Source organism: Diabrotica virgifera, chromosome 2 (assembly GCF_917563875.1).
Source record: "Diabrotica virgifera virgifera chromosome 2, PGI_DIABVI_V3a".
NCBI lineage: Eukaryota > Metazoa > Arthropoda > Insecta > Coleoptera > Chrysomelidae > Diabrotica > Diabrotica virgifera.
The window spans coordinates 62,492,585-62,518,362 of record NC_065444.1 but is presented as its reverse complement, the minus strand read 5'-3'; the positions used below and the strand labels follow the sequence as shown (position 1 = coordinate 62,518,362).

Genomic DNA, 25,778 nt, shown 5'->3' with positions numbered 1-25,778 from the left:
GACCGGTTGTATCTCAGGAACCACTCGTCATAATTAAACGTTTTTTCTTTTAAAAAAAGCGTCCTGTCGCTGATTTTCGAATACCGTTTTCAAAATTTAATTTAGTTTAATATTTCCCGAGATATTCTATTTGTTTATAAGCCAAAAAATTGTTTATAATTTTAAAATATTCCTGAGGCTGCTTAACTAGTCCAATTTCAATTCTGTAAAGTACATTAAATAGGTACAGTGTCTTTTTATGAAAAAATCATAGTTATTCTTATACATCGTAATTATTGTCGTTATTATAGCGACCGTAAATTTTTAATTAACATTTCAATTGTTGCTAAACTGTTTATTCAATTTCCATCGGCTTCTGGAATTATAATATATACGGAAAGGGCTTTTAGGTTACCAAGTTATTTAATTATTTATTAACAACTACTTATCTAAAAGTTTAGTTGAAAATTAAAGATTTTGTTGGAAAATCCCGCTTTTTCCGGGGAAAGTTTTCGTCGAAGTAAATCGGAAAAGACACGTCTCTATGCAGAATTTAATTGCGGTGAATTTTTATTTGGGTGTTTTTGGTCTAAAGTTAAAATCTTTGGAGTTATAGAGCAAAAATTGAAAAAAACACGATTTTTTGGCGCCATTTTGTTTATAAAAAAGTAGCACACTACCTGCGGACTTTGCATATCTATATTATTAATATACACAATCATAAGATTCGATTCCAGCAATAAAATTGCTGGTAAATAACTTTTCCCAAAAATGGCCTATTCTCCGATAATCAGCCCAGACTATTAGTGTTATTGCATAGGTTTTTGAAAAACATTAAATACACACGTGTTTTTCGGTTTTTCACATTGACGTGTAGTTCTCGAGATATTAGATAGATAGATAGATTTAAAGAGGTGGCCTTCTGACCTATTCCACTGCGACCTTTTCAGATTTATTGTGGTCTTCTAGTCCTAGATAACATTATCTAGTCTAATAGCTTCGAGACTGAACCTTTCATGTAGCTATTTGCCGGTGGATTTTCTTCTCATAATGCAAATAACCGCACATTTGCCAGACTGTCATACTGACATTGAATGTGTTGTGCTGTTTCTTCCTCCAGGTGACAGAATCTGCACAGGTAATCATCTGACAATCCCTTCAGCTTTAAGTGCCTACTCAGCTTACAGTGCCCTGTTAGCAGACCTACTATGGCTCTGACTGTTTTCCTGTCTTTGCTTATTAGGTCTGTCGTAAATGGCGAATATTCTGTAATAAGCTGTTTTGTCTGTCTTTGTCCTGGTGAATTCCTTCACAATTCCAAAGTCTGTGAGCTGCCCACTTTCTTGTAGCCGTTCCTGTTACTGCTTTTGCAACGCGGCAGAAGGGTTTTGGTGCAATGAATGGAATTGATGAGCCTTGTTCGGCCATTTCATCTGCTTTTTCATGGCCCTTATGACCCTCGTGCCCCAGTACCCAGACTACCGTAACCTTGCTACGGTCTCCTAGTTTATTTAGGACATACACATAATCCCCTACTAGCATAGAATTGACCTCTCAACTTTTGCGATTAAACTTTGCAGTTCAGGAATTTGCACATTTTACGTAAAAAATTCATAACTTTTATCAAAATAAGACAGACCACTTGAAATAAGTCCCACTGTCTTCAGAAAGGTGAGAAATATATATAGGTACTATAAAAATTTCAGAAACAAATATTACAATGGAACAGAGTATTTATTGAGGCAAAAAACGTGATTCATTTTTTTTAATTTTTATTACGAAAAATTACGATTTTGACAATGTTCCCTCACATAAATTCAAAAAAACTTTATTTTTGTTTCGTTTAGTTTCAGCACCATCAGAAACACAAAGAATGACCGAAATTAGCCGTTCACCACACTGTGGTCAGTATTTTGAGAAATAAGCTTTAGAGCCGGTCGTCTAAAGGAATGTGATGCGAGCCAACATCTGCTCTAGGGTATGTTTTCGTATATTTGACAACGTTACGGTATCTCTTTGTTATTATGCAGTCTATTTGGTTTCTCACAATTTTTTCAGGTTTATACTATGGACAGGTCAATGTATACCTATAGCTTACTAAATCTATATAAATAAAGCTGAATGTTCGTCTCTATGTCCTTTATAGAATCGTAAACTATGCATTTTATCACGTGATGATCTTAAGCAAAGTTGTTATGCAATGTGCACGAACCTGTGTTTCGTTTTCGAAACCCAAGTTTGCGGAACTATTCAACAGGAGTTGAAATTCCTGACACTTTTGAAAACCCCCTAGGTTGTATATTTACGCACCGCAAAAAAATTTGTTTATCAGAAAGAATTAAATTGATCCAACTTTTTATTCATAATACTTTTGAGTATTTTTTGGTTCTCTGTTAATTTTTATGACAAATTATTTATTTCTAAGGTGGTACGAAGTTCGCCGGGTCAGCATAAAAAATATATTCAAACTCAAACCATGTCTGTGTAATGATTCCGTCTGGATTATAACAATTTACAAAACATTTATACAACTTAAAAGATTTCTTATTAATTAATTAAATGTAGATATATTCAAATTAATTTATCAAGGATTTCGTTCAGAAAATTAATTATTTGTCACTAATTTAAATAAAAAAGTAACACATTTTAATAAAAACAATTACAAGTTTTTTTTAAATTTTGATAATTAATAATCGGCATACATTATACCTAATAAATAAATATTATCACGTTTGATAAAAATTTAGTTGCCTTCCGCTCGTGAATAGTTCACAGTTATTTTAAAAAATGATTACCGATTTATGGGTAAGGGGGAATATTATTACTCAGATAGCAGCACAGCACACATTGGATAAATATAAACATCTTTTAAAATGGAAAAATAATGAAACCATTCTCGAGTTTGGTGCGGCTGATGGAAAAACTTCAGTCAACGCAGTTCTACCAGCCTTGCCAAAGGACTACAAAGAGTATGTTCTCACTGATGTATCACATGGTATGGTAGAATATATGAAGAAAAATCTAAACATACCCAGAAGTAAGATCATGCAACATGATATTGCTACAGTTAAGCTTCAAGACGAATTTAAAAACAAGTTTGACCACATTTTTGGTATATGGGTGATGCATATGGTACCAAACCCCAGGTGAGATATTTTGACTGTATTTTTAAAATAAAAGGTATAGCAGACACGGAACTTTGTCAGAATGTGCAAAACTAGCCCTATCAATGTTCTGTATAAATGTTTAAGTAAATCAATACAGCCGCTTTGAAGATATGAGCTTGCCGATATTTTACCGTCACATTAATCATAAGTCATCAGTCATTAGTAGTCGACTTGCATATTAGTACAGTTAAAATTATTAGACAATAAAATTGTAAGCAAGAATAATTAAACTTTTTTTTGTACTTTTAAGGACAAAAAAAAGGGATTTCATTAACCTAACCGAATTCAAAATTATTCTGCACATCATTTTTGAAACGCTACTTGTTGATAATAGTTATTTATGTACCAAGTCAGTAAAGTTACTCTTTATCGAACGAGTCTGATATTATGAGCAGAGCGAGCCTAGGCGAGCGAGGCGAATAACAGACGAGTTCGATAAAGAGTCTTTACTGACGTGGTACATACAAAATTTTATCGCCAACCATTTGATATTGTTTTTAAAAGAGGCTACAGTAGCGATCAACAGGTAGCAACAAACGCGTTCCAAGATTGCGGCTCCAATTTTCAATATTTTGTCGAGATATTTGGCACACATATTCGTAATATAATAAAGAATGGCGGTACAGAGCCCAATTTCAGAAATATGTTAGTACGTGGAAATTACTCTACAACTAAATAAAATATTGAAAAAAGGAGCCTGTACCGCCATTAAGAAGAAAAAAAAAACTTTCTTCAAATAAACTTTCTTATCCCATGCCTAGATTTTGTGTAATCTTGGAACTACTAAAATGTTTTATTTCTAACAAGAAATCGAACATATTATAACTAAATAACTAATTAGGCAACACAGAGAAATTATCACTGTCACTTTGACAAACCTGCGTCAGATTTTCTCTAATCTGTTCTGTCATCTTTATCGATATCTGTTCAGTGCAGTAGTGTGTTAATTTAAGAATTCGTTTTTGTTGTTTCATAGGAAAGTAGTGATTATTGATAGTTAATTTATTATATATTTGTTGTTGTTGTATAAGTTGTTGGCCTCTTTGAAAGAAAAGATTATTGTTAATTGTGAGTTTTAGTTATATGTAGGTAGGTAGTAGTCCATTCTTTCACGGTTTTTGCTCTAAATTTTAAAGAACCGCTTGGATTGACATGAAATTTGGCATACGTATAGCTTACATGTCAAAGAAAAAAAGTGATATTGTGCCGATGTGTGCTTTTGCCCTGGGGGTGACTTCCACCCCCCGTTGGGGGTGAAAAAATATATGTCCAAAATAAGTCCGGAAATGGGTAAACTGACTAATTTTAAGTAACTTTTGTTCTATAGAGCTTTTTCGCCAAGTCAACACTTTTCGAGTTATTTGCGAGTGAATATGTTCATTTTTCAACAAAATAACCACATTTTTAGACGGTTTTTCCCAAATAACTCAAATAGTAAGTATTTTGTCGAAAAAAAACGTCATAGCAAAAATATAGCTTATAAAAAAGTAAAAAAATGGTGTACGCGTTAGGTCTCTGGATCTCGTAGAACCAGAGTTATAACCAATGAAAAATAGATTCATATTTACCAAATTTCAAATAGAATATTTCGACGTGAAATATCCAAAAAATTAAGCTCTTTTTGGAGAAAACCATTATAACTTTTTTAAATTGTTTAAAAAAAGCTTTATTTCTGTTTTTACAAAAAGTTTCTAGCATTAAATTTAAGCAAGTTACGCTCAAAATAAAGTTGGCCCCTTTTGCTTTTGCAAAAAAAAATCGGGAAGACCACCCCCTAATTAGCAACTTAAATGAAATTAATCGTTACCGCTCCACAAATTATTTTATTAATGTTGTATTTATATGATCTGTAAGTTTTATCGATTCAAAGTGCTTATTTTTAAAAAAATTTGGTTTCAAAGTAAAATTTTTAAAAATTTAAATTTTCAAAAATATGCTTTTTTTCAAAATAACTTAAAAATTGTTATACCAAAAATCTCGAAAAACAAAAAAAGTCAGATTTGCTGTTCTGAATATCACGTATTTTTTTGTTTTTCTGTTAGACAAAAATTGATTAAGATTTGGTGTTTCTAAATTTGCATACATTCGTGATCAATGGCTCGTTCAACCCCTTTTAACTACAGCCCTTTCAATAATAAGGACTTTGAACCGATGAAACTTACAGATTATATAAACAGTATATACACGAGTCAAAAAACTTGTGAAGTCGTAACGATTAATTTCATTTAAGATACTAATTAGGGGGTGATTTTCTCGATTTTTTTTTACCAAAATCAAAAGGGACTAACTTTATTTTGAGCGTAACTTATTTAATTTTGATGCTAGAAATTTCTTTTATAAAACAAAAATGCAGCTTTTTTTAAACACTTTAAATAAGTTACAATGAGTTTTCCCCGAAATGTGCTTCATTTTTGGATATTTCACGTTAAAGTATTCCATTTGGAATTTGACGAATATGAACCTATTTTTCATTAGCTATAACTCTGCTTCTACTAGGTGTAGAGATGTGATATATATACACCATTTTTTTAAAATTTTTACAGGCTATATTTTTGCTAAGAACGTTTTTTCAACAAAATACTTACTATTTGAGTTATTTGCGAAAAACCGTCTAAAAGCGTGGTTATTTTGTTGAAAAAATGAACATATTCACTGCCAAATAACTCTAAAAGTATTGACTTAGTGAAAAACTCTATAGAACAAAAGTTACTTAAAATTAGCCAGTTTATCCATTTCCTGACTTTATTTGGACAAATATTTTTTTACACTCAAGAGGGGGTGAAAACCACCCCCAGGGCAAAAGCACATATCGGCACAATATCACTTTTTTTCTTTGACTTGTGAGCTATGTGTATTTTGTGTATGCCAAATTTCATGTCAATCCAAGCGGTTCTTTAAAATTTAGAGGTTTTGCAATATTTTACCGTTAAAGAACGGACTATAAGTATATTTTACGTAAAAATATTTCGAATTCTAATACAAGCTTTAGGAGGATTTTTTATTCTAAAAATATTATCAATAGTTTAACAAAATGGAAAAAGTAAATAAAAAGAAAAATAAAGTGAAACCTTCCAAGAAAAAGTCCATTAAAAACCGTGCCAAAATTATGCAAAAATAGAAATTTGTTTCGCTTCACAACAAAAAATGATTATTTATTATTGTTTTTTTATTAGATATTTCATGCAAATACCTTTCTAAATACCTATCTTAACATAAAATTTTCACCCATTTTGGTTTATTTTTATAAATATCTATTTATTAATAATAAAATCGTTTTCAATTACTTCCATTTAGCGCGACTATGATATTGTCAAAATATTAATTTTAGATAATGTCAAAGATTGCCACTGTTGCCAAAGTTTATGATACTATCTCCCGAAGTTATATTTTGTTGCTACCTGTTGATCGCTACTGTTTACTCTTAATACTTACTTATAATTTATAATTTAAGAATGTTTTAAATTTTTTACGTAATACAAATTTCATGACAGTGATGACAGACAACTTTTGCATGATGGCCGCTTTCGATTTTTAATCGATAGTTATCAATATTGAAAGTTTTGATTTATTTTATATGAATATAATTACAAAATACTACAGAATTTCACTTTTTGACATAAATTTAAATAACAATCTGTCGTAAATTTTGTATTGTACCCTCAGAGATCGCTGGGAAAATGTACACACGAAATAACAAAATTCAGTTTGGCAACACTGTGTTAATGTTGGTGGTACATATCTCTCTTAAGATAAACAGAAGTGTAATTTAGTCCAGACAAAATAAAATATTTTTTTGCCAACAAAAATGAGATTTTCAACCAAATGTTTCAAATATGATGTGCAAAATAATTTTAAATTGGGTTCTGCTAATGAGCTCGCTTTTTTTGTCATTAAAGTAGAACAAACTTGAAATTTCACTCATTAAATCATTATGGTCTTAATTATTTTAACTGTACTAATATCCATCCACTAATTCGGAATGATTAATGGGTTGTTAAAACAGTTTATCTGTAGCGGGTTCTGGAATAACTTAAAAATATCGAATTTCATTGATAAAATGCGCATATCCCACCGATCTTCGCTTCGATAATGACAATATTGTAATAATTAAAGTAAATAAATTGTAAGTTGACTCAAATAAATAATCGATTACTGCCACTGACCACTTACATTCAATGTCGATTAATCGCGGCAGGTAAAGTAACATTTTTCTTTCAGTACAATAAAGTGTTACTTTACTGCCGCAAATGAGGGAAAATGAGTACAATAATGAATGACTTTAGTGACAGTTGGCGATAAAATAATATATTAATTCGTCTCGACTAAATTATGGTTCTATTGAACTTAATACTCACCCAATGTTGCCAGATTGAATTTTGTTATATTCGGTTTAAAATTTTCAAACAATTTATATCAGATTTTTCATATTAGGCCCGGATCCCGCGTACCAAAAACAAAGTATATTAAAAGCAAGCTGAAGATTTGTTACTAGCTTAACAATGTATAGTCGGACTTTGATGTATGGGAACACTAGAACACGAGAAGTTTTAATTATGGAACGTGGTTTTAATTGTGGAACGTGTCATCCTGACATGACAAATTTATGATGGTGAAATCTAGCAGGTTGTTTTTAAGTTTCTTGATTCAATAGCAAACTTTATGGTAGGGGAGCCCAAGTGGGGATTTTTGCAGTTACTCGAGCGTGTCAGATTATATGGGGAGAAACCTGGTACCCTGCAGATGTACCTCTACCATATATTGGCTCTTAACACAGGGAAGTTCGTTAAGGGGGGCCTAAAAAAATATATATCCTTAAAAATAGTCGAAATTGTCAGATTAAGATAAAATAAGTTAAGTACATTTCAAAAAGTTTTTTAAGTATATTTAAAAAATCTGACGATTTTGTAAGGAAATGGGTGAGTCAAAAAGTTTCACAAAAAAACCGAATATTTCGCGAAATGAACATCAGATCGGAAAACTAAAGAATACATCTTCAATATTTTTCAAAAATCTATCAAATGGTACTAAACATGACCTCCTACGGAGAGGGGTGGGAGTAAATTTTAAATACAAACCCCGCGATATTTCGCAAAATGAACATCAGATCGGAAAACTGCAAAATACACTTTAAAAATGTTTTTGCAAAATATATCGAATGGTACTAAACACGACCCCGCACGGAGGTGGGGTGGGGGAAAACTTTAAAATCTTAAATGGGACCCCCAAATTTTTATTGCAGATTTGGATTCTTTGCCTAAAAATAAGCAACTTTTATTCGAGACATTTTTTCGAATTATGGATAGATGGCGCTATAATCGGAAAAATGATTGTTGGAAATGTTATTTATGTTCTGCCATTTTCATTACAATGCAATACAAATTTTAATTAGTTGTCTTTCTAATACTACTGTTTCTATCCAAAATTGAAGATCAATTTTTCATGCGTACACGCTGTTTTTTTTTTCTGTTACCATCTGTGGTATGAAATTATTCAACCAATATTCTTTTTTTTGGGTTGTTGCATTTTTCTATTTCTACTAAGAGTCCAGGGAAATCAGATTTTTCTCGTGACACAACCCACTCCAGTCAAACAACAGTTATTTTGACTAATATGAACCACTATAACAAGAACCTATATGTATCGAGCAATGGAGCATTTGGGTATACCAAAAAAACTGATCAGGCTAATAAAAATGACTGTGAAATGACTTGGCACGGTCACATTTCAGATAAGTTTACGGTTGAAAAAGGCTTGAGACAGGGAGATACTTTATCCACTACTAGACAAGGCGAAAACGGCGGGTTATTTGGAGAAAATATTCCCATGAGATTTTTTTGCATAATCACATTCGTGAGACATTCCCGAATTAGACTCAAAAAGTCGCCCACGCGAAAAGTGGTCCAATTTTTTTTAATCAAATTGCAAAAATCCATATTATTTGCCGGAACAATTTTTTTTACGTTTTTAGGACAATTCTGGATAAAAAAGGTCTCTTATAATTTTTCTCTGAAGTTAATCGTTTTCGAGGTAAAAGCATTTTAAAATTGAAAAAAACGAAAAATGGCGATTTTCAAGACTCGGTTAAAAGTTATAACTATGAAAGTCAGAAAGTAACTAAATCAAATTTAAAGCCCCCCCCCCCTACAAGATCCTGAAGCAATTTTTGTCATTATTTAATTACTAAGCTGTTATTTTTAAGTAAAAATAATGAGCGCCATGGACGTAATAGGCGGTAGTCCATAATGAGTGCGAAAGAGATGCCATTCAGGCAGTCCAATGGCGCATCTAACTCGCACTCACATTTACAGCCGCGTCAATACGATCTTATCACTCATTATTAATAATTAAAAATAACAGCTTAGTAATAAATTAATGACACAAATTTCTTCAGGGTTATGAAGGGGGGCTTTAAATTTGATTTAGTCACTTCCTGACTTTCATAATAATCATTTTTAACCGAGTTATTAAGTCTTAAAAATGGCCCTTTTCGCGTTTTTCAAATTTTAAATTGCTTATAACTCCAACACGATTAACTTTTAAGGAAAATTTTAAGAGAACTTTTCTGTCCTTAATGGTCCGAAAAATCTAAAAAATTTCTCCAGGCCAAAAATATTGATTTTTGCAATTTGATTAAAAAAAATTGTTAAGAAAAATTGGACCGCTTTTCGCGTGGGCGACTTCTTGAACCTTATTCTGGGGTGTCTCACGAATGTGATTATGCAAAAAAATCTCATGGGCATATTTTTTCCAACGAACCCGCCGTTTTCGCCTTGTCTATACGTTATTGAACTTAGTGTTAGAAACTGCAAACAGAAAATGCAGCATGAAGATGGAAGAAACGATCATAAAAAATGAGCACCAGTGCTTGGCATTTGCTGATGATCTAACGATGCTAGCAAGAAGCGCGAAAGAACTAAGAAGAGTTGTAAATAAAATTATTGAAGAAGAACAGAAATTCGGATTGGAGATAACGTCATTTTTTCGTTTTTATTTTTTTAGATTTTTTTATTAACTCCCGGTATATTTACAACCTGTCACATATAATTTAATAAGACAAGTAAATGATCAGATATTTACATTGGGCACGTAGGAAATCCATAAAACAGCTATTCAAATATCTATGTAGGTGTAAATTTATCAAGTTATCATGATAGTCCAGGGCGGATCTGTTTTGAGATGGACGTTGAGAGGTGACTCAAATTTTTTTGCAGAAATTGCTTGAAAATAAATCAAATAATAATATTTGAGTTATCCTCCCTCTCAAAAAGGTCCGGAACATTGTTTAAATAATCAAAATGTCAAAAATTGAAGGAAAAATTCGATTTTTTTCTTTGTTTTTTGATTATAACTTTAAAAGTATTCATTTCCGAGAAAAGTTGTACTGACATAAAAGTTGCGTAATTCAATTTACTACAATATAGAATTGGTTAAAAATTTAAAAAATAGTAACCCTAGTTGCAAAATAGCAATAATTGCGAAAAAACCATACAAAAACAAGTATTCGCATTTTACGTTTTTCAACCATTTATGCTACACTTAGGAGCTTCATATTTCTCCCTGAAAAACTTTATGATACAGTAAAACAGTACTGTAAATTTCATTAAGATCGGTTCAATAGATTTTGGAAAATAAATTTTGCAATACAGCTTTCGCAAAAAAAATTCATTTTTTCAAAATGTTACAGGACTGAAAGTAAAGCAGATAGCAAGTTGAATTTTTTTTTGCTTATAGAAATGTACTCTACATTTCATTTGCAATTTTCAAAATTAAAATCGATTAATTACCACGGCGTCAGAAAATTTTTGAAATAAACAATAATTTTTGGTGCTACGCGCAGGACAGCTGTGTTCGATTCACACAGGTTGATTTCCACCAAAATTTCTTCTAATCTTTATCTAATATATTACTTTCTTACTCTATATTTTGTTGTATTTTAATATTTTAATTCCACAAAAATCAAACTAATTTTATTATTGTTTGTGAAATATTGTTTAAACAATTGAATATGTTTAAAAATAATAAACTTTTATTATTTAAGTTAAAATATATGAACAAAGAAAGTTTTTGCTAATAAAAGTGATATTTCAAAGGATAGAGTATGTGTTTTTATTTTGCAATAAACAAATTTATTTATTTATATCAAAATGTCATAAAAATTAAAATGTACCAATCATTATAAAAGGTCATTGAAATTCCCAATCAGAGCAACCTATCCGCTGTCCTGCGCGTAGCACCAATAATTAATGCTTATTTAAAAAAATTCCTGACGCCGTGGCGTTAAGCGATTTTAATTTTGCAAAATTGCAAATGAATGGTACAGTACACTTCTATGTGCAAAAAAATTTTCAACTTGCTATCTGCTTTATTTTCAGTCCTGTAACATTTTGAAAAAATGAATTTTTTTACGAAAGCTGGATTGCAAAATTTATTTTGCAAAATCTATTAAACTGATCTTAATGAAATTTACAGTATTGTTTTACTGTATCATAGAATTTTTCAAGGTGAAATATGAAGGTCCTAAGTGTAGCATAAATGGTTGAAAAACGTAAAATGCGAATACTTGTTTTTGTATGTTTTTTTCAAAATTATTGCTATTTTGCAACAATTGTGAGTATTTCTTAAATTTTTAACTAATTCTATATTATAGGAAATTTAATTACGCAACTTTTATGTCAGTACAACTTTTCTCGGAAATGAATACTTTTAAAGTTATAATCAAAAAACCAAGAAAAAAATCGAATTTTTCCTTAATTTTTTGACATTTTGTTTATTTAAACAATGTTCCGGACCTTTTTGAGAGGGAGGATAACTCAAATATTATTATTTGATTTATTTTCAAGCAATTTCTGCAAAAAAATTTGAGTCACCTCTCAACGTCCAAATGTACTAATATTTTTACAGATCCGCCCTGGTCTATGACCCAGCCAGAGACCTAAGAGAACAAGTAAACAAGGCCACAGTCATGTGCGGATGTTTGAGAGATGTGGTCTGGAATAACTCATAATATGAGAATGGACAGCAAAGTTAGAATTTACAAAACTTACATCAGACCTGTTTTGACCTATGGCATTGAATCAAGATAAGATACCAATAAAACCAAAAGCATGCTACGAACAGCCGAAATGAAGACACTAAGAGCAATAGCAGGGAAGACAAGAAGGGATAGAATACGAAACCACATCATCGGGAAACAATGCGGCGAGCAAGATGTAGTAAGATGGGGTAGGCAAAGTCGAAGAGAATGGTTCAATCATGTAAAAAGAATGGAGGTGCACAGGCTACTAAGAATTGCGCTAGAAGGAAAACCAGTTGGCAAGCGTCCACCGGGAGACAACCAAAAAGACGGAGAGACAGCTGGTAGTCTACCTCTCAAGAAATACTTCAACGTCGGAATTAATAGATCGACATATCTACCACAAGTATACGAAGACGTAGGAAATATTTCCAGTGAATTATTACCCTTAATTAACCTATTAATTTAAAACAGTTATTTGTTTGTTATTGTGAGTAAACACTTAATTAAACCTGCCTATAAGGTATATGGCTCTGTAGTTTGTACATTCCTGTATATCTCCCTTGTTTTTGTAACGCTGTACTTAAACTGCCGTCAGATGGTCTTGCACTATAATGCCGTTAACAGCTATGACGTCATTCTTATGATGCATTTGACGGCATTTTCTTCGGCTGCCGTTCGCTTTCACTTGCAGTTCAGCGTATACACACGTGGTGAGTTAATGCACGAGTTGACGATTCTCTTATCTTATTTTATTATAGTGCCCGTCTCAGTATATACTTATTATATACTCAGTATATAGTTATCATACAAGCGTTATATTTGTACCCAATTGTTAATTATTGATCATCCCAAGTGAGCGTACACTTAGTTTAGAACTAATTCAAAAATTAGTCTATGCTAAGACAGACGATGATTACAAAAAATATTTGAAAGGACTAGAAGATAGTGTACCTCGAACAGTGTATGGCACGATACCAAGGATGAATGGAATTTAGGAAAAAAATTTTGAAAATTTTTTAAATAACACAAATAACCGCCTGGAATCTATTAATGCTAAATTAAAATCAGTTATAACCAAAAATAGTCCTTTGGATCAGCTTATAAACAGCTTCTTTACAATCGTTTCAAGTTTAGAGACAGAGGGATCATAAGACAGTTTATGGTATTTTAAAGAAACCCGTCGATATGTTTCCGGAAGATTCTGATGAAAAAAAATATTTTACATTGCTCACACGTGAAGCCTCGAAGCATGTTTTAAGAGGATCGGTACGTATTTTCGGCCGCAATGCTATTCAAATGGGGATTCATTTTTTTTTCGAATCGTGAGAAAACTAATAAGTATTTTTGAAAAACTTAAAAGCAGAATGAAAGATTACGTTATTAGTGAGGGCCGAAAGTCCCTGAGAACTTCTATAATGTTTATTTTAATAAGTTACAGGGGTGAAAAACTTGGAGAAAATGTAGTGTGAATTTTAATTTCAAATATCGCATTCGAAAGAAACTTCTTATATATTCTAAGGGACTTTCGGCCCTCGATAATAACTTAGTCTTTCATTATGTGTTTAAATTTTTTAAAAATATTTATTAGTTTTTTTAGGATTCGAAAAAAATGGATACCATGTCCGTGGAAATCGAACATTCGCTATCTTTGTCATACAACGCACTCATTCGAATATAATGTTATGACAAGACTCAAGACAGTGACAAGTAGAGATATGTCCGACCCGCTATTTTGATATAGCAGTTCATTCTGCTACTGCTTTTTAACGCTTTTACGATGATAATAAAATCAATCAAAGAGTTGTTTATTAAATAGTATTGATAGTGTACTTGAAAAATAATAGTTAATTTAAGGCGTACAATTAATAAAAAGTTATTTATTGTTTATATATTATTTATGGAAAATTCAAGTATTCCAAGTCATTAAAGTTCAAATAAAAGTATTATTTTATAAGAGTTTGTTCCGATAACCGTAAATAGGTACGAGTTTAGCTATAAAGTAAAGTGCCCATGGTGGCATAAAATGTAGTAAATGCTAATGCTTCAAGAACGTACTACATTTTTGAAGATTTGGAAGTTGGTGGGTGGACGTCTTCGGCGTAGGTATTTTTTTGTTACAATATGGCAGCATTTATGAATGTGTGTCATAGAAAAATTTACAAACTAAGAAGAAGATTCTTAATTTTTGGGGTCATTCTTTTATCAAATAAAATTTCATAATTGTGAAGAAGATAAAAAAATAACAATTGTTTATTTTTATCCTCGCGTAACTCTTTTGTCGCTTCGGATCTGAGTCACTCATGTTTACTCATGTACAGTTCTAATAATTTGGTACGTAAAAATGTGAATTCACAAATCACAAGCACATGGAAAACTAATTCCAAAACGATTGGTGTAATGCAGACACGGCTGGCCCTACGCTTTGTAGTGATCATAGTAATAAATCATTTGATGTGATCATTTGATATGACCACAAACATATCTACAATCGGCAAAAACTTCCAAAAAATTAACATATAGTTTACTCCTTTAAACGAGAATAAAATTTAATGCGAAAATTATTGGTTTACCGATAGATTTTATAGATATTTTCACTATAAATTTAAAATTAATTTGAAAAATACAAAAATAATTAATTTGATTTATGTAAAAAAGTACTTACTTCAATTGAGCTAACCGTCTATTTCTTCGCTTTTCAGTAACACATTTCTTGTAACAACGTCCCATATTTTAATTTGCGCAAATAAAGAAATAAATAAAGTCTTTATAAATTAATTGAGTAATACTACATTTATACAACGCAGTTCTTCACATCTTCAAACCTTATCTAAGCTTTCCATGGCAACAGGACATTATTAAAATAACTTTACAACTTTTTTTCTTTTTCGACTATTTGTATAGGATATAAATAATGGTAACCACTGAATACATAATTAATAAAAAAATAATCCTATCATTTATACAAGTAAAGGTTATCCAAGAACATTCAAAAACTGAACGAAACTGAAATAGCCATCTCTATCTTTCTAATGACAATGTCACTGTCAACCTAATGTTTACATCTGCAGTTTCCATACCAGTGAGAATTTTACTACACGTAATTTGCCGTGTAAAGACAGAAAAAGTAGGGACAGCCGTAAAATATTTGCGAATTATGTACCCATAGCCTTAAGAGAAATTCGTAATTCTAAACAAATCAGAGATATTACAATTGTTGCAGAAGGTGATTACATCATTACCGATAGTCAGGGTTTCACAAATACTTTTGTTTCTTCGTGCAACTGTATAATCTATGATTCAATGATTTTACCTTGCAACCATATTTTTGCATTGAGACGGCATTCGCAATTAGATCTTTTTGATAAAATGATCGTAAATCACAGATGGAAAATGGACTATTATAAAAATAACCAACGAACATTAACGTCTTTGATTGAAGAAAACGAATCGACAGAATATGAGTTAGAGTTACCAAGTTGATCTACTGATAATATGTCTATATCATTGACCACACAGGGGTATCGACCACCAAGTTCCTATGCACAAAGAAGAAAAAAAATGTCTTTTGTAATACAATGAACCAGCAGATTTAGCTGCACAACGTACGGGCATGTTATTTGAGCAAACGTTTAATCTATTAAAAAATCTCAAAACACTGTGGGCCAATGATACTGCTGTTCTACTTACACCTACAGATGTTACAGACGAAAATGACCCGCAAGTTATTATTGACAGTAATGGTGAAGTTGTATTTAAAAATGACGAGCAAGTTATTATTCAAAGTAATGATGAAGTTGTATTGACAAAAATGACACGCAAGTTATTATTAAAAGTAATGACGAAGTTGTATTTGAAAGTGAAAATAAGCTGTGTGGTGAGGTGGTTCGTCAAGAGAAAGTAGTGTGGATAACGTGGAGGGGAATATACAAGAGTCAAGTCCAGAAAATGAACTTCCTATTATTCACCAAACTCTTCAAGTGAACGATGTTGCTTTGTCGACAATTAAAATGCCAGTGGCAGTAAAGAAACGAGGAAGCCCAAAAGGACAAGGCCTGACAGCAATAGGACTACCAAAGAAAAAGAAAAGGAACCCCAAAACATTTCCAAATTAATCCAGGATTCCATTCCAAAGAAACGATTAAATTTCTATAATTAATTTTTTTCTTAATTTACAACAGGTTTTACAATAAATAAAGACATTTAATTATGTATTTATCATTACCCATAATTAAAATACGTTTTAATACTTCACTTTCTTTTCTTGTTCGTTTATAAGAAAATCTTCTATTAGGTTTATTCTAGCTAAAGCCCGAATTATAGGCAAAATGCCTTTTTTTGCCTATTTTGCCTATTATAATTGTTTTTTGCACTTTTTGCCTTTTTTCGTAAATTCCGCCTATGTGTGCCTTTTTTAAAATTTCATGGTACTACCCATGATATTATTATATTACTAAACCATTCTAAATTAAAATTTTGGGTCAATAATAAAATATCAATGGTTTGTTTATATAACAGATTTCTAGGAAAATGTACCTGATCGAGACTTGAGGGTTAACTATTTCGAAATCCCTAAGCTTTATTAGTTTATTATCAGTTGTACAGTCGGTTACTGTATCAGAGTTTAGTCACAAATTGCTATATCCTAGTTTAGTTTTGTTGCGTATACCAAAAAGCAAAGAACACGTTTTAAAACGTTTTAGACATTTGTGTGAAAAGATGACATCTAAATTAAGGCTATGGATCGCACCTTATTCGGAACTTTCTCTAGAAGGAGATGGGGCATTTTGTAAACCATGCGGCAAATCGGTAAGTTTTATTTTTTCTCTTTTTTTCTCGTCCCACAACATAACTAAATTCTAAAGCGGTTTTAGAATTCTAATTATTTTTTTTTAAATTCTCAGATTTCAAGTAGAAAAAAGTACTTTATTGACCAGCATTGTGGAACCCCACTTCATAAACGTAATTTGGAAAAATTAAATTCCTCTAAGTTAGCCCAAATATCTCTGCGGGATAGTTTAAGCAGCTCAATAAAAAGGAGGAAGACGCATTTAAATTTGATTTATGCCAGATGATGATTGCATCCAACATTCCTCTATATAAAGTTAATAACCCTAGTTTTAAATGCTTTTTCGAAAAATATCTTAATAAATCCTTACCGGACGAGAGTACATTGAGAAAACATACTGTAGAAAAATGTTATGTGGAATGTATTTCAAAAATTAAGCGGGAGTTAGAGGGCAATTTTTTGTATATTATCGTGGATGAAACGAAAGCTGTATGCGGCAGGTATATAGCTAATTTAATGATTGGAATTTTGAACGAAAACTTTGCGAGAAAACCTTATTTAGTTGCCGTTAAAGAATTGGAAAAAACAAACAATTTAACAATAAGTCGATTTATACAAGATAGTTTAACAAACTTCTTTTTACCCAACCCTATACCAGTGAATAAAATAGTTTTAATGCTTTCAGATGCTGCGGCATATATGTTAAAAAATGCTGTTAATTTAAAGATTTTTTATCCTAATTTAATTCATTGCACTTGTGTAGCCCACGGGGTAAATAGAATTGCTGAAGAAATAAGAAATCTGTTTCCGTTGGTAAATAATTATATAAATTTTATGAAAAAAGTTTTTGTAAAGGCTCCATTGAGGGTGCAAATATATAAAGAAAGACTTCCCGGTGTCCCTTTGCCACCTAAACCAGTAATTACAAGGTGGGGAACCTGGCTCGAAGCAGTTTTTTTACTTTGAACACTGCAATGAAATAGAATTAGTTATGTCAGAATTTGATGATGATATTTCCGAAGCCATTCGAGAAGCAAAAAAAAATATTAAAAATTCCCAAATTTAAACAGGAACTCGCTTATATCAATGACAATTATAAATTAATAGTTACCACAATTACCTTATTAGAAAAACAAGAGATAAATTTATGTGAGTCACTAAAATTAATAGATAATTTAAAGACGAAAATTAAATTGGCACCTGGAAGTAACGGTCAATTATGTAATTAAAAAAAAAATGAAATATGTTTTCGACAAGAATGAAGGTTTTTCGTTTTTATCTAATGTTGCTAAAGTTTTGAATGGGACATTTTCCGAGGAATTACAAATTATGCCAGATTTATTATCCGCTCTGAAATATGCTCCAATTACATCTGTCGATGTCGAACGTTCGTTTTCAATGTACAAATTAATTTTAAGTGATCGAAGACATAGTTTTAAGACCGAAAATATTGAAAAACATTTAGTTGTTTCTATTAATGATAAAATTTTAAGTGGTTACAATGTTTAATTATTAATTAACAGTTATTTAGTTACTAGTTTATTTATACTAATGCTATGATTATGATGTGTAAATATACCTGCCTTAAGTTAATTTTACGTTAATTCACTTTGTACAATAAATAATAAGTTATATTCCTTTAATGCCTATATTTTGCCTAAATGTTAATATTCCTGCCTTTTTTAATAAAAATCTTTGCCTATATAGGCGCCTTTTTCTTCAGTTTTTGTTGCCAATAAATCCGAGCTTTAGTTCTAGCAAACAGTCAAACTAGTCAGAAACCGTCAGCAAACAGTTGGTCAGTGAGAGAACATAATAATACAGTCACCAGTGCTATCCCCTCTACTCGCGCTGGTCCACTATTCGCTGATGGTTTCAAACCGTTTGAAACTGTTGCTAGAACAAACCTAATATTAATAAATTCTGTATCAGAAATTTATACTAAGATGGTCAGCCTTCAAGCGAACGGCAGCCGAAGAAAATGCCGTCAAACGCATCATAAGAATGACGTCATAGCTGTTAACGGCATTATAGTGCACGACCGTTTGACGGCAGTTTAAGTACAGCGTTTTTGTAAACAGGTACAAATATACTGCTTCTTTATTCGTCTGGCATTTGTCCAACTTCCATAATTCTATTGAATAAACCTGTTAGCCAAGTTGTTCCTGTCTCTACTAGTGCTCTCCACACTTTTCCAAGAATATCATCCGGTCTAACCGCTTTTTCTTTCCTTATTTTTTGAAAAATTTTATAAACATTTTATTTTTATTTCAGACAAGGCTTCATTAACATCAACAAAATGCTTAAACCAGGAGGTCAAGCGTTTGTATCATTCGGAGAAGTGACACCAACGGATCCCGCTTTCCATAACCTACTCAAGAATCCCAAATGGTCAAGGTATGGACATATGCTATCTCCTCATTACTACAGCGACAACATAGAAGAATCTTATAAAAAAGATATTAATGCTGCAGGATTCAAATCCTACCAATTCCATGTCGAAAAGGATTACCAAGCATTTTTTGAAAGTCGGGAGAGATTAATGAGTAAGCATATACACTCAACCAAACTTATATGGAATCATCTCATAATTTTTATTATTTTTAGCGAATTAATGTTAAATTAAATTTTCTTCCATCGCATTTTAGTCCAGGGTAATAAGGATTTTTTCAGGACACTCAAAGATCCAGGTAGCTGACTACTTTTTTAGTTATTGTAGACCTATAGGAAGAAAACCTACCTGTTTCCTGCCTAGAGTTCGCGTCCGTTTTTTAATTATTAACAATTTATTGCAATAATTGCGATTTTTTCGATTTTTTGCACCCTATTCAAAAGCAAAACAATTGACATAAAACTACAAAATTCAATTTTTTAAAACATTGAAAAACCTTCGAAATACCGATTTTTGAAAGTTAAAAAGTTAATTTGTTGCTTCACAAATTGCAAAATAAATGAAAATCGATATTTGTTAATAACTTTTACTAAATTTAACTTAGAATTTTAGGGTTTCACCCAAAGTTGGTTATTTTGGTACTTAACAAACCCTCAGAATTTGAGACCGATCCATTAATTAGTTTAAAAGTTATTCTATTTGTTTATCCCAGAGACATTTATTTTGCCATAACATAAGACAGAAAATATTAAAGATTGGGCAATTCTGAGTATGCCAAACGAAATTAGAAGACTAATAGTATCAAAATGTATTAAAAAAAGATGAAAAAATTAATCAATATAATCAAAAATCCTAATGCCAAATTTTTGAAATTGCGTAGTTTATAAACATTTAGAATAACTTGGCAAATATTGTCAGTAGGCACAATATTTTTATATATTCGGAAAGTTAGTATTTTAACACGAATTTTCATATAAAAAAATTTAGCCTGGGTTCATTGGTCAGATGATACTAAGTAATAGAATCTCAACGAATTGAGTTGCAAGAGCACAGGGTACAAATACATGGAAAAACTTTCAGGAGTCCAATGTCCGACCTTAAACATAACCAGAGGCTGCAAGATAATGATGATTAATGTATACACTATGTGTTCTTTAATTAAGTAAAATATAGGTATAGTATTTATTAACATAGTATGTACATTAACTGTAACGAGTAGGTAGAATAAGTATCAAATTGTAATATTATTATAGTACCCATGTTTCACTAATTGATAAACTCTTCAATAATATTATATGTATTGTTGATTGAGACTGGCTAAATGAATATAGTCAAGTCAAAAATATAAATAAAAAAAGGATGACTAAAAAACCATAATCACTAAGAAAAATAAACCTTGGATGACCAATGAGAGACAATGCCTGGTGGATGACATAAGGATTGCAAAAATCTAACAAAAAAAATGAAAGTGTTCTAATTAAAACGCATTACTAAACAAAAATTCAAACAAGCTAAAAATAACTGGGCAGTTGCCGAATATCAAGAAGCATAGAGCTTAAAAATGCTCTGTACGATAATGTAAATTTTCGTATACATATAATATCATAAGAGAGAAAATTTTGCCGGCATTATTTTCGACAAATTTCATAAGAGGCTATTTCACGAGACAAGTAATGTACCATATCAACGAAACATAATCTTTATTTATTTGTTAACAATATTAAATTAATATACAATAACTATAAGCTATTTTTTTTTAATTTTGCCCATTCATTTCTACCAAAGCATGATTTTATGTATTATTGACCTTTAGCGTTTGGAAACTCGAAGGTCCAGCTTCATTTGTTGTTCTGAGATTTTCTATCAACTTCTGGTAGTGACTGGAATCCAGCTGCAGATATGGTTTTAGAGAGCTTGCATTTGAGTGACCCGTTAATTTAATTAACACTAGAAAGTCGGAGGGGCCAATTTGGCCCCTGTTACGATTTGAAGTTATTGTAGTTTTTTTATTTGAGGCAATAATAATTTCATATTTTATGACTTTTAATATTTTGATACAAAGACTTATATTTAAGACAAAAAAATATTGTTTACTAAATTTATTAAATGGTTTTTCTAACAAATCTACCATCGAAGTCTAAAGGAGCCAAATTGGCCCTGTGTAATTTATTATCGTGTTCTGGGAAATTCGACGAGCCTTTCTTTCAAATTCCTGTCGGATGGGTAAAATTATATTTATGTATGTTTATTGTAAATGGTTACCCTGATCATCTACGTAATAAAGATAAAATTGTTGGTGAACACAAGTGAACACAATTGTGGGTGTAGAGGACCAAATGACGCGTCTTTATACTACAAAAGTAACTTCAAGACGATGGCCTATGTACGTGTTTTATAATACTGCTGACTTGGAAGCAATAAATGCATGGATTATTTATAAAGAAATAACTGGAAGTAGACTCAGTCTTTGTAAGTTTATTCTTCGGCTGGGTGAAGAATTATGGGCTCCATACCTTGCCTTCCGAAATCTGGAACTACGCCTAGCAACACCAGGTCTACCAACAACTATCACTGTTACTACCCAAAAACGACAAAAATATCAATTGAAAATATTTTGTAAAGGAAATCATACTTCCAATCATTGCCGCGGCTGTAACAAGGCAATGTGTTAACTCCTGTTCAGAAACACCTTGCTTGAACAAGGCTGACACAGCTGAAGATCGATGAAAATGGTTTGATATTTTATGTTTACGGTGTTAATTTTAAGTGGACAGTTTTTGAACCAAGATCCATCCTTCCAGTTGGGGTGAACGGCAAGAAAGAGTCTACCTGATAAAATCTTGGTCCCCTTTTTCCACTAATTTCAAAAATAATCTAACTGAGCATCATTTTCGTTCTTACCAGCCATTTGCTGCTTGCCAAACTTTTCGAACCGCCTTATTTGTTTTGGAAAAAATGCTGTTGTATTCAATTCGGCCCGTAAATTCTCCCATAATATCAAATTCCTTCTGGAGAAAATGAATCTTGCAGGTTACCGCCTCATTGCCTCTCCAAGCAAGTTCAAATCAGCAAAGGTGAAAAAACTTTTTTGTGCTCCATCGGGGGTTTCCTCGTCGTAGCTTTGGATAATTTTTAATAGTTCTTCGGTGGATAATGCTTTTGAACTGAGTTTTCTTTTTTCTTGAACACTCTGAAGCTGCCTCCGCTTGGCGTCCCTGGCCAATCTTGCACATTTGAAAGATATATCTGTGAAAGGGTCGATATTTATGCCGTACTCCGTAAAATATTTTTCTTGTACCTTTTTTTGCTGTGGTATTTCACACTGACTTTACAGACGACTCTTTATACTCTTCGCCATTGCCTTTTTTCATGTTAAAGGCATAATCCTCGAGAATTTTTGCTAGTTCCATTATGGTAGTACATCTTTCAAGCGTAAAATTTCTCACCCGTAGGAACTCCCAAAAATTGGGTCTAAATAGAGCTTCTGGACCTCTGCGTTCAATGGGACATTTTCCGAAACCAATTTTTTGATTTCTTCACCTAGCTGGCATCCAAATCTTGATTTTTCGTCTGGATTCATTATAACTGTCCAAAATTGATTACGCCTCAATGACGTTTGTCAAACTGACAACAATAGATTTCCAAGACACCTTCGTGACGGATCTTTCATAATTTTGTCGCTGAGAAATCACGGTCAGGAAGGAGTTTTGTCAGTAGGAAACGTGGCGTTGCTATGACGTTCTATCAGTTAAAAATAGTCTAGTGAAATAGTCACAGAAAGATAACCCAGAACCCCAAAATTTCTGGAATGCCATAACTATTTTGCTTCTTTTAATTGCCGTAGTGTATTCTTATAATGTTAATTGTTTTTTTAGCTCATTTCACGGCAATCAATAATGTATTACCAAGGATACCCGAAGACCTTAAGGATGAATACTTAAGAGATTACTACAAAGAAATAGAAAGTAGTGGTCAAATATTGTATATAGAAAGAGATGGACAACAAATACCATATGTAAATGCGAAATTATTTATTGTTGTAATGAACAAACACGAATAAATATTGAATTAGTGGTAATTGTAGATTTTCTGAAATATGTAGATATTTAAAAGATTTTTTAAGAAATTAAAATGCACCATAGTATTATTTTTAAATGGTGAATTTAGGCCAGAGAACTAAGGATTTTCCCGTGACATCCGTTGATACAGCTATCTAAGAACTGCTTTGGGTAAATTTAGTTACAACAATATCCAATATAAAAATTATGCAAAAGATTTACCGTACTTTTTAACTTATAAACAATATATAAACAATTGAAAATCGCTGTTTGATTTTAAATACAAAAGGTGGAGATCGGTAAATTATATGAAATAGTGACACAATTTTTCTGAAGAAGCATAGAAAATTCTTTAAAATGAGAGTTTGCAAAGTTATATTGGTTAATTTGTTGCTTAGTTATTGGGAAAATAGCTCCAAAAGTCGATTATTTGAAAATGATTAATAACTTTTCTGAAAATAAACAAAAAACTTTAATTTTGCGTCAGAGTAGGAACAATGTTACAAGCATTTTGTTATTAAAATTTCAAAAAGGTTCACTTAATAGTTATTGCAAAATTGCATTTGTTTTTCCCAAAAAGCTTTTATCTACAACGTCATTATGCGTCAACTGTTAGGTTTACATAAATTGTAAAGGCACGAAATTAAAGAAAAAAGATCATTTTATTAAACTGAATCATCTAGTGGTTAAAAAATGTATGCTAAACATTGTAAAATATTTTTGAAAAAGTGGTATGATTTTAAGGTATAAACAATTAGAATAACTCAGACGCATTAACATATAGGAAGTTAATATTTTTTATTTGACATGTTGGAATTTTTACACAAATTAAAACAAAAAAAATAATGCCCTAAAGCCCTTAAGACCCGATTTAACCATATTTTTTTTCAAAAATTCACCGTGGCTTTGTTTATAAACATTAGGAAACTTAAAAAGTAACATTTAAAAGAATAGAAGTTCAAGTATAAACAAAGAGAAAATCAAAACGATTCTTCTAAAAGTGAGCCGTTCATGATGCGCCAAAAATGCAAGGTTTAAAAGCAAAGCGATTTTTTGATTTCACTGTCGAAAAATGAATTCACAACTACACATTTACAAAAGTCGCAATAACTCCGGTTCTAATCAACGAAAATTGATGTTCTTTTTTTTAATTTGGGGTGCCTCGGTGCATAGATTATAAAAATACGATCAGCTAATTTGTTATTTGTTTATTTAAGCCAGTATTTTGTTTAAACCATTTAAAATAAATATTTTTTTTGCCAAATTTTACATCTCTCTTATTATTAGTAGTATTGAAAGTTAATCAAGTAAAAAATAACCTAACATTTATCTATTACAGTTATAAATAATATCTTTTAACCATTTAATGCATTATAACGTGCCACGGAGCAGCTTGCCGAAAATTTTGGTACTTGCACGTGTCTCACACGGGCTACAGTGGTACAGCGCTATTCTAATATTGTATGGCTGTTTTTGATTTATAACGAATTTATTATGTTATTTTTAATGGTAACTGTAAGTTCGTTGAAATGTTTTAAGGCCGTATTTGGTTTATAACGAATTTATTAAGTTATTTTCGTTTCTGTCAGCTGGTAAATGTTTCTTGTATTGTGTTTGCAATATTTAGAGTTTATTTTATTTTCGTTACTGTCAAGTAGTAGATCTTTATTGTATTATCTACAATTGCAGTGTTTACAGTATTACAGAGCGGTCCACAAAATATTTTTGACCTTTTTACAACTTTATCATCAGACTTCAAATAAAACTTTTTTTTATTTATGCCTTTACTATAATTCTACGCCCCTATAAATCTTTGCTTTTAATTGTACATAAATATTAAATTTTCTAATATAAAAATACTTAAAATTTATATATTAAATTTACTAAATTAAAAATACTAAAAATTTTTAATTTTTTTTTAATACGCCCTTGTTATGAAAAATACACTTACTACGCCCCTTATAATTGTTTTTTTTTTAATTACCTTATAATGCATAACCGAATCATAAAATGAAAAAAATAAATCATTTTTTGACAGTCACCTCGAAATTAATGTGTGCATTAAGTGGTTAACAATTAATATTACAAAAAAATCAAAAAAAAATAATTTTTCTACGGCCATGCTAAAAGAGCCACTTTCACGCACGCATTTCGTTTCCGAAAGTTTACCGCACGGCGTGCGGGAAAGTAAAATACCTTGTAATATGGCATTATAGTATATGTATTATAATACATGCAATAAACTAATATTTAGATATTATTTACTAATTTATTTAAAATTTATCTTATTGTGTTCATGTTTTAATGAAATTAGCGCGATAATTCTATGAAATACAATTATTTTGACATAATATTTATAAGTCAGATCAGTACACAATTA

At 31.3% G+C, this 25,778-nt stretch overlaps 3 protein-coding genes across 4 annotated transcripts in view; all 3 read left to right on the top strand.

The window, feature by feature from the left end:
* The window catches only part of LOC114326260 (juvenile hormone acid O-methyltransferase-like), a 36,312-nt gene extending 34,289 nt beyond the window's left edge, over window positions 1-2,023 (top strand). The window contains exon 3 of the mRNA XM_028274572.2: window positions 1,827-2,023. Coding sequence (XP_028130373.1) covers window positions 1,827-1,903 — 77 coding nt within the window. The 3' untranslated portion in view covers window positions 1,904-2,023. The remainder of the gene's footprint in view (window positions 1-1,826) is intronic.
* LOC114326250 (juvenile hormone acid O-methyltransferase-like) overlaps window positions 1-25,778 on the top strand; it is a 164,392-nt gene that overhangs the window by 91,769 nt on the left and 46,845 nt on the right. The gene's annotated exons all lie outside the window — the stretch shown is intronic.
* LOC114326259 (juvenile hormone acid O-methyltransferase-like) lies at window positions 2,721-23,418 on the top strand. Of its 2 annotated transcripts, XR_007696098.1 has the most exons (4): window positions 2,721-3,125; window positions 19,223-19,494; window positions 19,556-19,638; window positions 23,216-23,297. XR_007696098.1 is itself a non-coding variant. In XM_028274570.2 (3 exons), the coding sequence occupies exons 1-3, from the start codon at window positions 2,767-2,769 to the stop codon at window positions 23,398-23,400; spliced, it is 816 nt and encodes a 271-aa protein (XP_028130371.1). In that variant the 5' UTR covers window positions 2,722-2,766; the 3' UTR covers window positions 23,401-23,418. The 2 variants fall into 2 exon arrangements, 1 of the variants encoding a protein (XP_028130371.1); XM_028274570.2 differs by lacking the exon at window positions 19,556-19,638 and having other exon boundaries at window positions 2,722-3,125; window positions 23,216-23,418.